The sequence below is a fragment of the Pan paniscus genome, chromosome 11 (genome assembly GCF_029289425.2).
Source record: "Pan paniscus chromosome 11, NHGRI_mPanPan1-v2.0_pri, whole genome shotgun sequence".
NCBI classification, from domain to species: Eukaryota; Metazoa; Chordata; class Mammalia; order Primates; family Hominidae; genus Pan; species Pan paniscus.
In genome coordinates this window covers 87,009,048-87,021,776 of record NC_073260.2, presented here as the reverse complement: position 1 = coordinate 87,021,776, position 12,729 = coordinate 87,009,048, and the positions used below count along the sequence as shown (strand labels likewise).

At 42.5% G+C, this 12,729-nt stretch overlaps 1 protein-coding gene across 3 annotated transcripts in view; it reads right to left on the bottom strand.

Moving 5' to 3' along the window:
* The window catches only part of FBXO10 (F-box protein 10), a 66,718-nt gene extending 59,964 nt beyond the window's left edge, over window positions 1-6,754 (bottom strand). For 2 of the 3 annotated variants that reach the window (XM_003805120.5, XM_055092028.2), the window contains exon 1: window positions 5,247-6,754. In XM_003805120.5, the coding sequence (XP_003805168.3) occupies window positions 5,247-5,663 (417 nt within the window). In that variant the 5' untranslated portion in view covers window positions 5,664-6,754. Of the gene's footprint in view, window positions 1-4,927; window positions 5,164-5,246 lie in introns of those variants that run through there. The other variant, XM_034967442.3, reaches the window with a different exon arrangement.
* Between the last annotated feature and the right edge of the window lie 5,975 nt (window positions 6,755-12,729).

Below are 12,729 nucleotides of genomic sequence, written 5' to 3'. Positions count from 1 at the left end.
CCACTGCAGTCCAGCCTGGCGACAGGGCAAGACTCCGTCTCAAAAAAAAAAAAAAAATTATAAACAACTTTATATAAATAAATATGAAGGGATAAACTCCTAGGAAAATATTACTTAGTTAAGAAATTATAAAAACAAAATCACCCTAGAACCATTAAAGACATTGAGTCTGTGGTCAAAAATAAGATTGCAGAGAAAACACACCTGCAAGCCCAGGTGGCTTCATCACCAAGTTCTATCATACATTCAAGGGACAAAGAAGGGGAAACTAAAATGGATGGTGGAAGAGGATGATATGGGTATTTGTTAGATTTCTGGACCAACTGCAGCAGCAAGGGTTGTAATTTGTCTCACTAATCTTCCTCTTATAAGTTTTCCCAGGATTTGTGACTAATCAGAATCCTGGAGAAGCTGTACCTGGATACAGTGAACTTAATATAAGAAGCAAGCCTATCTGTATGGTACAAGAAGTGGACTGTGGAGAATACTACTGGTTCCATCCAGATCATCTTTACTGGTTAGCACACCTGTCACTGAGATGTGGTGTCAGCTGAGAACAACTCACAGATGTCCCTTTCTCCAGAAAACTGCAACTGCCCCCTCACCAGGCTGTGCCTCTCCTCCCCCAATCCAGCTTTCCTCATACTCCTCTTCCTGAGCGCTTCTCCCACAGTCTCACTTGAACAAGAATCTCTATTTTATGCCCTGCTTCTACAGAATGGGATCGAAGATATCACCACTTAAGAGGGTGAAAAGAGAGCCATATATATATATATATATATATATATATATATATATATATATTTCCTTATTGAAAAATCAATTTAAAAAATTTAAAAATGGCAAGAGACATGAATAGACAGTTCACAAAAGAGGCAATCCAATTAACCAACAAAAAACTGCTCAAGGGCTGGGCATGGTAGCTCACACCTGTAATCCCAGCACCTGGGGAGGCTGACATGGGAGAATAGTTTGAGTCCAGGAGTTTGAGACCAGCCTGGAAAATATGGCAAGACCTGGTCTCTACAAAAAAAAATAAAATAATTATCTGGCTGTCCCAGCTGCTCAGGGGGCTGAGGTGGGAGAGATCTCTTGAGCCTAGGAGGTTGAGGCTACAGTAAGCCATGATCATGCCACTGCAATCCAGCCTGGGTGACAAAGCAAGACCCTGTTTCCAAAAAAAAGAAAAAAGAAAAAAGTGCTCAACCTCAAGAGTAACCAAGGAGAGCAAGTTAAAACCACAAGAAATATCAAGACACACACATGAAAATAGTTAAAATATTAAAACCAATAAAAGCAACTATTTGCCAGGATATGAAGCAATTGGAACTCTCATATACTCCTGGTAGCAAAGTAAACTGTTCGACACTATCTAGTAAAGCAATTGTACTCTAACATATATAACCTAAAGAAACTTGTTCAAATACATCAGAAAATATCTAAGGATGTACTTGGCAGTCAGAAACTATAAGCAACTCAAGTATCCATCAACCACAGGATTAATACATCTATTGTGACACAGTCATACCATGAAACACTGTTGGCAACAAAAATAAGTGAGGCCGCCACATGGATGCATCTCACAAACAAGTTGAGCAAAAGAAGCAAAACACAAAATGCAAAAGTATGATTCTATATGTATGAAATTAAAAAACTTAAAACTATATTGTTTAGGGATATATACATAGGTGATATAATTACAAAGAAAAGCAAAAAAAATGATTATCACAAGATGATTTCTTCTAGGGGAGGAAATTATGATTTGGAAGCAGGTACTGAGTATTGGCAATGTTCCAGTTCTTGACATGTTGGTGATTACGTGTGTATTTCCTTTAGAGTTATTTGCTAAACTATATATTGTGTTTTTTACCATGCATATTTGCTGTATTTCATATTCAAAAAGTTTAAAACAAATAAATGAAATAAATATACTGATTATTGTTTCTTAGAAAAATTGAGAAAACTAAAATCCTTTATTTTTAAATTAAAACCTTGCCTGCAAAATCCCTAACAGGGTACATGCCAAGTAAATTTTCCAGAATGCCTAAATCTGTGTGGCTCAGGGTGACCTGAGGACCCCTCTTTACATATGGAAAAGTAAGGTAAGTAGGCACCCAAAGTCCTGGGGTAGCTATCTTGTTGAAGGCTGTCATTCCTGAGAATCATCGGTAGGCAGAACCCTGGAGAGTATGTGGAACCAATTTGCCAAAGGGATTTGGGTTAAGGTTAAGAAGAGAAGGGACTGAGCCCACAAACTCTGATAAGAAGTTTGAAAACAGAGACATCTCTTGGGTGGTCTAGATGACCATGACCAAGGTTGCTAGCAGGAAGGGCCCCAAATGCCCTAAAAGAGAACTCTCCAGGACACCAGGGGAACCCAGCCTGGTGAAAAGCTCAACAAAAGCCCAGAGTGAGGTGCTTTGGGGAGAATGGCTGAGCACGCAAGCATAAATGAAACAAGCTCTAACCTTGGAAAACCAAGCATGGAATCATGCTGGCAGAGATTTGGTCCAATAAGGGCATTGAGCAGCAGTGATCACACATCCGTGGACTGTGTAGGACAGCTCTTCAACAGTTATGCCATATAGCTGTGTCAGGAATGACAATGTGTGTGGACTGCTCAGACAATGCAGTTCTCTCTCCTCTGGAGAGTGACAGTAAGACTGACCCCATTGGAATGTATAAGCCCCCAGAGAGGCTGGAGAAGGAGACACTGGAATTCTCACTAATAAGGACATTAGAGAGGACTTGGGAGTCTACTTAGAAAAAAATAAGGAAAGACAAGAGTGAATTTAAACCCAACTTGTGAAATGAGACACACATGTTACACATCTAAACTGAAATAGACAAAATCTTAATCAAATGTCTCTTTGTGTACATTCCTTTATGTATACAGTATCAAACATTTTAGACGAGTGGGAAACTAATAATCACTAAACTAAAAGTTTAGTTATTATTTAGTATTACCATGACAGGTAACTCAAGAATAGGTTCATTCATTAAGGCAAACTGAAAGAACAAAACACTTGTTCCATCTATTTCCTGACTGAAGCAGGTACAAGGAATTTGTTTACTTCACATCTTCCTGTGAAAAGCAAGTGATGTCTTCTTGGTTGCCTAGGACACCATCCCTCCCATCTCTGAGAGCTCTTGCTGACTCCCTATCTACATCATCAGAGCCCCCACTAATCTGCCCTCAGTTTTATCCCTGCCAAAGAATCTGAGGTCCCTAAGGCCAGAGTCTACGTATGTTTTTATCTATTTCTACTCACTCCCACTCCTCTTGGCACTGCCACCAATGCACGTTTATTGAAGGAAAAAAGGAGGGAGGGAAGGAAGGGATAGTGTAACTCCACTGCAACTGAAAGAAACCAGAGAACGGAAACTCATGGTGACCTGCTGACTGCTTGAGCATTTATTGCTTAACAGCTACTTGTGCGATCATAAAAATACAATTTCCCTGATAACCACGGCAACCAAAATGATGGCACTATGGTGAAGGCGGCTCTTCACAGAAATCTAAAAACAATAATAGGCTTGAAACCAGAAAGACAAAGAAATCCAAGTGCTCCAGGGCAGAAGGAAATCCTTTCTTAAAAGCCCTGACAAAGCAGCTTTTTCTCCAGTCTCTCAAATCTCACCAGGCTCCAGCAAGGGCTCTGGAACTGGTGTGAGGGATCAGGAAACAATTCAGGCCTCTCTGTGTGCTCCTATCCCTGGAGGCCAGCTGTTATGAGGTAAGCTCACTGGGAGCTGCAGCTTATTGTTATTTTAAAATGTACTGAGAACGGGCAGGGAGATGGATATATATATAAAACATTATATAACCTCAAACTAACATAGCTAGCTCTGGAAAAAGCCCCTTGAGGACAGGGACCATGTGTGTCTTGTTCACAGCTCTATGTCCAGATCCTAGTAGGTGTACAAGACAGAGTAGGGGTTCCATATAGCTGCTGAATAAATGCGGAATGAGATTAGAACTGAGGGAAAGCACAGTGCCTGGTAAAAGGTCCATCCTCTCCACTACCCACTGCCAGCACTCTGTTGGGTCCTGAGCAAAATCAAAGTCCTGTCGTCCTTCTGGGTCCAGTCTCTCCATTTGCAAAGGAGACAGCTGGGTTAGATGGTTTCCCAGGCATCCTCCAGCTCTGACAGTCAATCACCGTACTGTGTTTTTTTTTCGGTGGCTACACATGCCTGGCACTTTTCTCTCCCCTCAGAGGGAATCTGATACCAATCTGCTCAAGTAAATTGATGTTCCCATCCAGCCTGACTCATATGGTAGGAACAACAGGTTCATATGCCAATTGTAAAAGAGAAGGCAAAGGGGGCCCAGAATGAGAAAAAGAAAAGGTCTTACAAACCAAAACGGCAGTTTTCAGGACTAAAAATATAGAAACAGATGTGATTATTCTGCTGAAAAAACCCTTCACGTGGGGCAATCTCTAGCTTACTAATAATGCTTATATTAACAGCATTATCTACTGAGGCTTTTGTGCCAGACACTGTGTGCTAAACCCTTTACAATTAATCCTCCCAGCAACCCATGAGCTTATTACCTCCTTTTCACAGATGAGGAATCAATCTGGCTGAAGGTCACAAAGCCAGTAAGTGGCAGAACTGTGATCTGAACCAGAGCTAACTGACTCCAGAGTTCTGGCTCCTCAAATGACTTTCCCCTCTGTTCTTCACTGTAGTCCTAAGAGCGAGGCAGGACAGGGGTTATCACTTTTTGTTTAAAGATGAAAAAACCGTCTGAGAGGCTTGAGATTTGCATAAAATACACAGTGGGTGCCCAGCCCCATATTTGCCCCTTGAGATTTGCATAAAATACAGTGGGTGCCCAGCCCCATATTTGCCGCTGCGTTCCTAGGTGAAGGCTCTTCCCATCCCAAGAGTCAGCTTCTTCTTCTTCGACTTTACTTACACACTCGAAAAATCTCAGGGCTGGAGGCACCGCGGAGATTCATGCTCCGCGTCCGGTAGTTTTACGGGAGGGTAAACCAAGGCACAGCTCTCCGTCGGCGCGCCTGAGCCTCCGGATGCCGGGAGACCGCGGAGCCGCGGGCGGCCTGAGGGTACGCCTCATGGTCCTGCCAGACCCCTGATGCCCGAAGCCCGACCAGACGCTCAGCCTCGGCCAGGACTGAGCGGCGCCTCCTGGGTCGGTCGCCTGGGGAAGCGTCCCGGGTCCCCTCCCCCGGCCGCCCAAGTTCGCCCGCAGCCTCTGCGCACCGGCCGCTTACCTCACAGGGCGCTCGCCCACCGCGGAGTCCGGGCCGCGGCCGCCGGTGCCCTGGAAGCCACCCGCCGCCCCCGCTGGAGCCGCAGCAGTCGGTAGGATTGCGGCGTGCGGCCAGCCCCGCCCGGGGGCGGACAGCTGCCTGGGGATCGTGCGGAGCCGCCGCCGTCATGTGACGCGCAAGGCGGCGAAGGATGCCGGGAGCAGCTGGCTGGCCGGGGCTGGGCTTCCCGACCACCGCGCAGAAAAGCTGTATCTGCAGGAGGGGCACCGGGAGGCGGGAGGAAGGCAGACGAGGAGGGGGCGCGTGGGGCTTCGGGTACTGCAAAGGCGAGCTTGCGGAAGGACGATTCAGGCTCGTGTTGCGTGGCCCCAGAAGGGGCAGAAATAGAACCAGTGGGTGGAAACTGCAGGGAGGCATGCTAAGGCCAATACAGTGTAAATAAGATTCCTGCGAGCACCAGTTATCTAACAGTATAAGGAGCAGTTTCCTGGGGTGCTAGGCACCCTGTAGATGAGCATGTAGGGTCTGGGTTCATTCACTGAACAAACTGACCATTGGCTACCTGCCAGACAATGTACTAGGAGTACATATTAAATTAGTTGTATGTATGGCGCTTAGCATAATGCCTGCCACAAAGTAAATGCTGTATGTTTGTTGCTGCTGGTGCCGTTACTATTATGGGCACAAAAGTGAACAAAGCAGATATGGTTCCTCTTCTCCTGAAGTTAATTCTGTAGTGGAGAAGGTAGACGGTAATCAAGTGTCATTTAAGCCAATATGTGTTTAAAATTGTAGAAAATGCACGGAAGGAGCTGTAATTTAAAAATAGGGGCCAGGTGTTCATGCCTGTAATCCCAGCGCTTTTGGAGGCCGAGGCTGGAGGAAAGATCACTTGAGCTCAGGAGTTCGAGGTTAACAGTGAGCCATGATTGTGCCACTGCACTCCAGCCTGGGTGACAGGGCGAGACTCTTGTTTCAAAAATAAAACTAAATAAATTAGGGACCAAGGAAGGGTAGTCAAGGAAGACCTCTCAGAGTAAGATAAAGAGTTAGCCAAATGGAAGAGGGGCAGGGTAAGCCCTGTGAAAACTCTTGGACCAGGTGGGTTGGGTTGGAGGAGAAAAGATCGCTCTTTGTGGAAATGGAAAACGTCTAGCTTGTCTGAAGCTTTTTAACGGGAAGAACAGTATAAGTGAGGTCAGAAAGGTAGGTAGGGGCCAGATCATGCAGCACTTAATAGGCCATGATAAGGATTTTAAAATTGTACGTAACAGGAAGCCATCGAAGGGGTGGAGGATTTGATACCTTTTAAAGCAGTATGTCAGCTACTATGTGAAGACAGGAGTTAAGAGTGGAAGCAGAGATTGGTAGCTTAACCTATTAACTGGGCCCATGGAGGTGCTATTTATCGAAATGGGAACTATTGTAAGGGGAATATATTTGGAAGCGGGGGGAGATCAAGAACTCCCATTTGAACTTGTTAAATCTGACACTGCCAGTTAGAATGACTATTAACAAAAAGACAAAAAAATAACAAATGCTGGTGAGGACATGGAGAAAAGGGAACTCTCATACACTGAATTATACAGCCAGTATAGAAAAATGCATGGAGGTTTCTCAAAAAAGTAAAACTAGAACTGCCATATGATCCAGCAGTCCCACTGCTGGATATTTATCCAGGAATGGAAATCAGTATGTCAAAGGTATGCCTGGATCCCCATGTTTATTGCAGCACTATTCGCAATAGCCAAGATATGGAAGCAACCTAAGTCTTCATCAACAGATGAATGGATAAAAAGAATGTGGCATATATACACAACAGAATACTATTCAGCCTGTCATTTGCAGCAACACAGATGGAACTGGAGGTCATTATGTAAAGTGAAATAAGCCACGCATAGAAAGACAAATATCGCATGTTCTCACTCATACGTGGGAGCTAAAAAGTTGATCTCATGCAGTTGGCAAGTAGAATGACAGTTACCAGAGGCTGGGAGGGGAAGGGGATAGAGAGAGGTTGGTTAATGGGTACAAACATGGATAGAAGGAATAAATTTTAGTGTTCGATAGCACAGTAGGGTGACTGTAGTTAACAATAATTTATTGTATATTTCAAAATAGCTAGATTTAAATGCTCCCAATACAAATAAATGATAAATTTTTGAGATGGATATCCTAAATACCCTGATTTGATCATTACGTATTGTATGCATGAGTCAAATATCACATGTACCCCATAAATATGTACAATTATCTATCAATTAAAAATAATTAATTTTGAGATGCCTGTGTGTCATCCAAGTAGAGTGATTAAAAAAGCAATTCACGGCTGGGCGTGGTGGCTCACGCCTGTAATCCCAGCACTTTGGGAGGTCGAACGGACGAATCACGAGATCAGGAGTTTGAGACCAGACTGACCAACATGGTGAAACGCCGTCTCTATTAAAAACACAAAAATTGGCTGGGTGTGGTGGCGCGTGCCTGTAATTCCAGCTATCAGGAGGCTGAGGCAGGAGAATCGCTTGAACCTGGGAGGTGGTGGTTGCAGTGAGCAGAGATCGTGCGCCACTGCACTCCAGCCTGAGTGGCAGAGTGAGACTGTGTCTCAAAAAAAAAAAAAAAAAGCAATTCACTTGTAATCCCAGCTACTCAGGAGGCTGAGGCAGGAGGATCGTTTGAACCCAGGAGTTTGAGACCAACCTGGGCAATGAAGCAAGACCCTGTCTCTAAAAAAGAAAAGGAGTTGGATACAGACCTCCGGAATTTATGAGAGAATATCAGCTATAGAAACATAATTTACCAAGAATACTATGAAAAAGAAATTATTACACGAAATTGTGGCCTGAAATAATTGACCCCGTGGTCCTACTGACCTTTTTCAGTCCCTGGTTCTATAGAATATATTCCATAAAAATGTATTCCATCTATTATTACCATATGGTGAATGTGGTATGATTCTGGGTGAGGTCTAAGTTACCACGTAGCTGGTCTCTTTTATAAATAAGAAAACCAAACACTAAAACCTAAAGCCAACAATTTATTTTAAGACACAAAGTTGTACAGTAGCTAGGTATAGTAGAAAGACCACAGGGGTAGTCTCACACTGCAATGAGCCTGATGATTTACCTTGCTGACTGACAAAGCTATGCCATATTTAATCCTTTGAAAAGTATCTTACTCCATGAAACTGGCAGTCCAGATATGACTGTCAATAAACAATCAAAAGCTTGAGTTTCTGGATTTGTGCCAGCTAACATTATCATTTTGGTATTTGTATAAAACAGCTGACTTTCAAAGTGCTACAGCAGTGTCCTACAAGAGCAAGCTGTCTTCCCTATTAGTGGTGCAAGCATCACGTGCCACATGGGAATTTTTGTTTGTTTTGAGATGGGGTTTTGCTCTTGTCGCCCAGACTGGAGTGCAATGGCACGATCTTGGCTCACCGCAACCCCCACCTCCCAGGTTCAAGCGATTCTCCTGCTTCAGCCTCCCCCGTAGCTGGTATTAACAGGTACCAGCCACTAGGCCCAGCTAATTTTTGTATTTTAGTAGAGACGGGGTTTCACCATGTTGGCCAGGCTGGTCTCAAACTCCTGACCTCAGGTGATTCGCCCGCCTCAGCCTCCCAAAGCTCTGGGATTACAGGCATGAGCCACCACACCTGGCCAGGGATTTTTTTTTTTTTTTAAACAGAGTCTCGCTCTGTTGCCCAGGCTGGAGTGCAGTGGCTCAGTCTCAGCTCACTGCAACCTCCACCTCCTGGGTTCAAGCGATTCTTCTGTCTCAGCCTCCCAAGTAGCTGGGACTACAGGCTTTCGCATTTTCAGTAGAGACAGGGTTTCACCATATTGATTAGTCTGGTCTCAAACTCCTGACCTCAGGTAATCCACCTGCCTCGGCCTCCCAAAGTGGTGGGATTACAGGTGTAAGCCAATGCGCCCAGCCAAAAATATAACTACTTAAATATAAGAACATCATTCACAAACTACAGTTGAGCCCTCTCTTCTTTCTGCCCTCATCTCACCTCTGCATGCCTCTATCCTACCATTAGACTCGAGAGGAAACTTACTCATCTTTATACACTGGCACCTGGCTGGTGTTTACTGGCAAATGTATAAGTGAACACACAAAATCTCCTCAGCCATGGGAGCTTTATTTACTTTGCTTTCCAGAAAAAGTTGGCCTTACACAGAGTGGTGTCCCAGGTCAACATAGTGGACATGCCATGCTTTTTGGCTGCCCAGCATCTGAGGTCCCTTCCTACATTTGGGAATTCCTTGTTTATGAGTTTGCTGGGAAGCAGAACATGCCTTTCACTATAGAAGTGGAAATTCCAGGTATTTTCTCTGCTTCTCCTTGTGATTCTATCATGCTACAAATTACTCTTGATTTTGAATTAAGAACCAGAGACACAATAAAGTCTCTGGAATAATTTTCTCTGGGACGATGGCAAGTGCGGCAAGTTCTTAGAGCAACACTGGCTGCCATGATCCAGGGTTCTGTGCATGTGGCTTTGGCAAAGTAAGTGGTGGCACCTAATGTTCAGCAGAAATGGCGTCCTCACTGCCCCAGCTCTGTGGAGTATGACCAAGGAACAAAGGGTGATGTTCCAGTTGCCTACTCTCCAAGCCTAATTCTCTAGGCCTCCTGGTGATACTGAACTCCCTGTTATCCTTTTAATAAAATACTTTTCTTTTTCTGTCAAAATTGGATTTTGGTGTTTGCAACTAAAAAATCTGACTCACATAGTCACATGATAAATAGCAGAGCTGAAACTATAATCTAGGACATTGAAATCCTAATTCTAGTATTCTTTCCATGTAGACAGATCTCTACTTTCCAACAACCCACAATTTTTACATCACATATCGCTGTCCCTAAATCATTTTGTTCACCGAATTTATACTTGAATATGTAAGCTGATTAGTGAACATTTCAAGTGACTGTATTTCAAATGCAGTATTATCTTTGTACATCTGTTTATGTAATAGTTTCTTTCTTTTTTGCATTTTTGGCCTCTATATACTTAAGTGGAAATGAAAATACCCCGCACTTGAACAAACGTGGGAGTTAGGGGCCCCGACACCTGCACAGTCACAAATCTGCATGTAACTTTGACTCCCCAAAAACTTAACTACTAATAGCCTACTGTTGCACAGAAACCTTACCGATAACATAAAAAATAGATTAATATGTATTTTGTATCATTATCTATTATATACTGTATTCTTACAACACAGTAAGCTAGAGAAAATGTTAAGAAAATCACAGAGAGAAAAAGCATTGACAGTACTATACTGTATTTATTTAGATTCTAAGTTTAGGTTGTCTGTTTACAAGATTAGTCGTGTCTGAAATCAGAGCAACTACAGCTGCAGACCTCAATCTATAGTACATATCAAGAATTCAACTTTTTCCTTTAATGTCATGACTTTTCTCTGCTTCCTGGGAGCACTTCCAGCATCACTAGTGGCACTCTGTATAGATCCCATGGAGTTATTCAAAGTTTTGTGGTATGGTATTAAACACAAAAAATACATGAGACAGAGAGGGATCGCTTTTACTTTGATTTGCAATTTACTGGAGAGAGGAACTGCTCATGCAGAGATGAGTGTCACATGGCATTTTAAGTGGATACCTATAACACTTGAGCTCCCTGCAGTGGCAACAAGAGGTGGCTATGGACTTACTGTATTACACTATTACAAAAGATAATTTTATGCAGTTATGATTTAATACTGCATCTTTCTCTTGACCTCAAATTGTGCTATGTATGGTCTGTGTACATAAGTTTTGATAAATCTTAATTTTTTATAATAGATGTGTGCATTTTATGAGTAAGACTACAATCTACATATATTTTATGCATTCATGACATCCTTTATCTTAAATTTTTTCAATATTTCTAGACTACATATGTGTGCTTTTTTCAAATTGTTGCAAATCTCCGATTTTTCAACGCATTTTTTGAAAAAAATCTGCACGTAAGTGGACCTGTGCACTTCAAATCTGTGTTGTTCAAGGGTCAACTCTACTATTACTAATGTGACTGAGAAAAAGATGAAAAACTATTAGACACGCTTAAAGTAGATCTTTTTAGCCTTATAATGACTGTTGGACTAAAACCAGCTGTGTTTTATTTCTGAAGGAAAGAAACAATTTAAGAACATATTTCATAACTCTGAAAATATTTCGTATGTTTAAAAGACAAAGTGCATAAATGATTTTGAATGTTTTACATCTCAGTAACAAGTATATTCAACTTTTATATATGTGATTTCTATGTTTTGTGTACTTATGCTAAAGTAGGCAACTGACACCACATAGGCATATCTGTAATACTGAGCATACACAAGTAGCATGTAAGTAGCAGCTGTTCACTGTCTCCTGGGTGATGTCCATAACACAGAATAAGGAAAAGGTCTTGTGTTTTATCTCAAATTTATTATGACAAATTTCAAAAAATACGTTATTAAAGGTTGTTCTTGTGTAGTGGAATTTGGAACTGCAGTATACACAATAGCCAGCAGATGTCAGAATGGAATCTCTTAAGACTCAAGTATGAAAACACAATAAATAACAGGAGTTTCTGGAAGGACTGAGGCTTTCTTGCTCTTCTGTGCACAACACACTTCAGTCACACTGGTCTTTCTCCCTCAAATACATCTGCTTTAACACTTTTTCAAAGATGCCCCGCTCTATCTGGCCAATTCCTATTCACCCAAACCTTACTTTATGTGTCTCTTCCTAAGGGAGTCCTCCCTACTGCCTCCCAGGCTCAAAATCGAACCCATTATTTTCCCCTTGAAACTTGTTCCTTACTTCAGCGAGTGGCACCGTCAACCCTGCACTTAAACCAGAAATCAGGGAGTCTTCTTTGATGCCTTTCTTTCCTCACTACACGTATCTAAATAAATGCTGAGCTGCTCATATACCCCTCTGACCTCTCCTTCAAATACAGTACCCATATTGCATCCAATATTGTTTTAAGTGGACAATTCTGAACTCCCCACCTTGATCAACATGATCTTTGCCTGACACTCCCTTTACCTAGTCACCCTAGATAACCTGGACCTATCCCTTCAGGTTCCTTTAAATGTCATGTTTTCAGGTAAGTTCTCTCTGAGCCTCCAGCAAGGTTTTCAGGTCTTTGAGATATTTACTCACATGGCATCTTATGGCAGATTATAGACCTCAAAAAGGCAGTCCCCCTGCCCGTCCATGTCCTCAACTCCTAGCACAGTGCCTGGCACATAGCAGGAACTCAGTAACGCTGATGAATGAATTTGTAATCTCAGGGCTTTGATCTATGATAAAATGAACATCTTTAAAGTAATAAAAGTGATTTGGTGACCATTTCACACTTAGCCAAATTTTACTCTTTACTTTAGAAGGTGTCCTGTAGGACAAATCCGGCCAGCCATCTTTTCTGTAAATAAAGTTTTATTGGGACACAGCCACACCCACTCATTTGCATATTGTC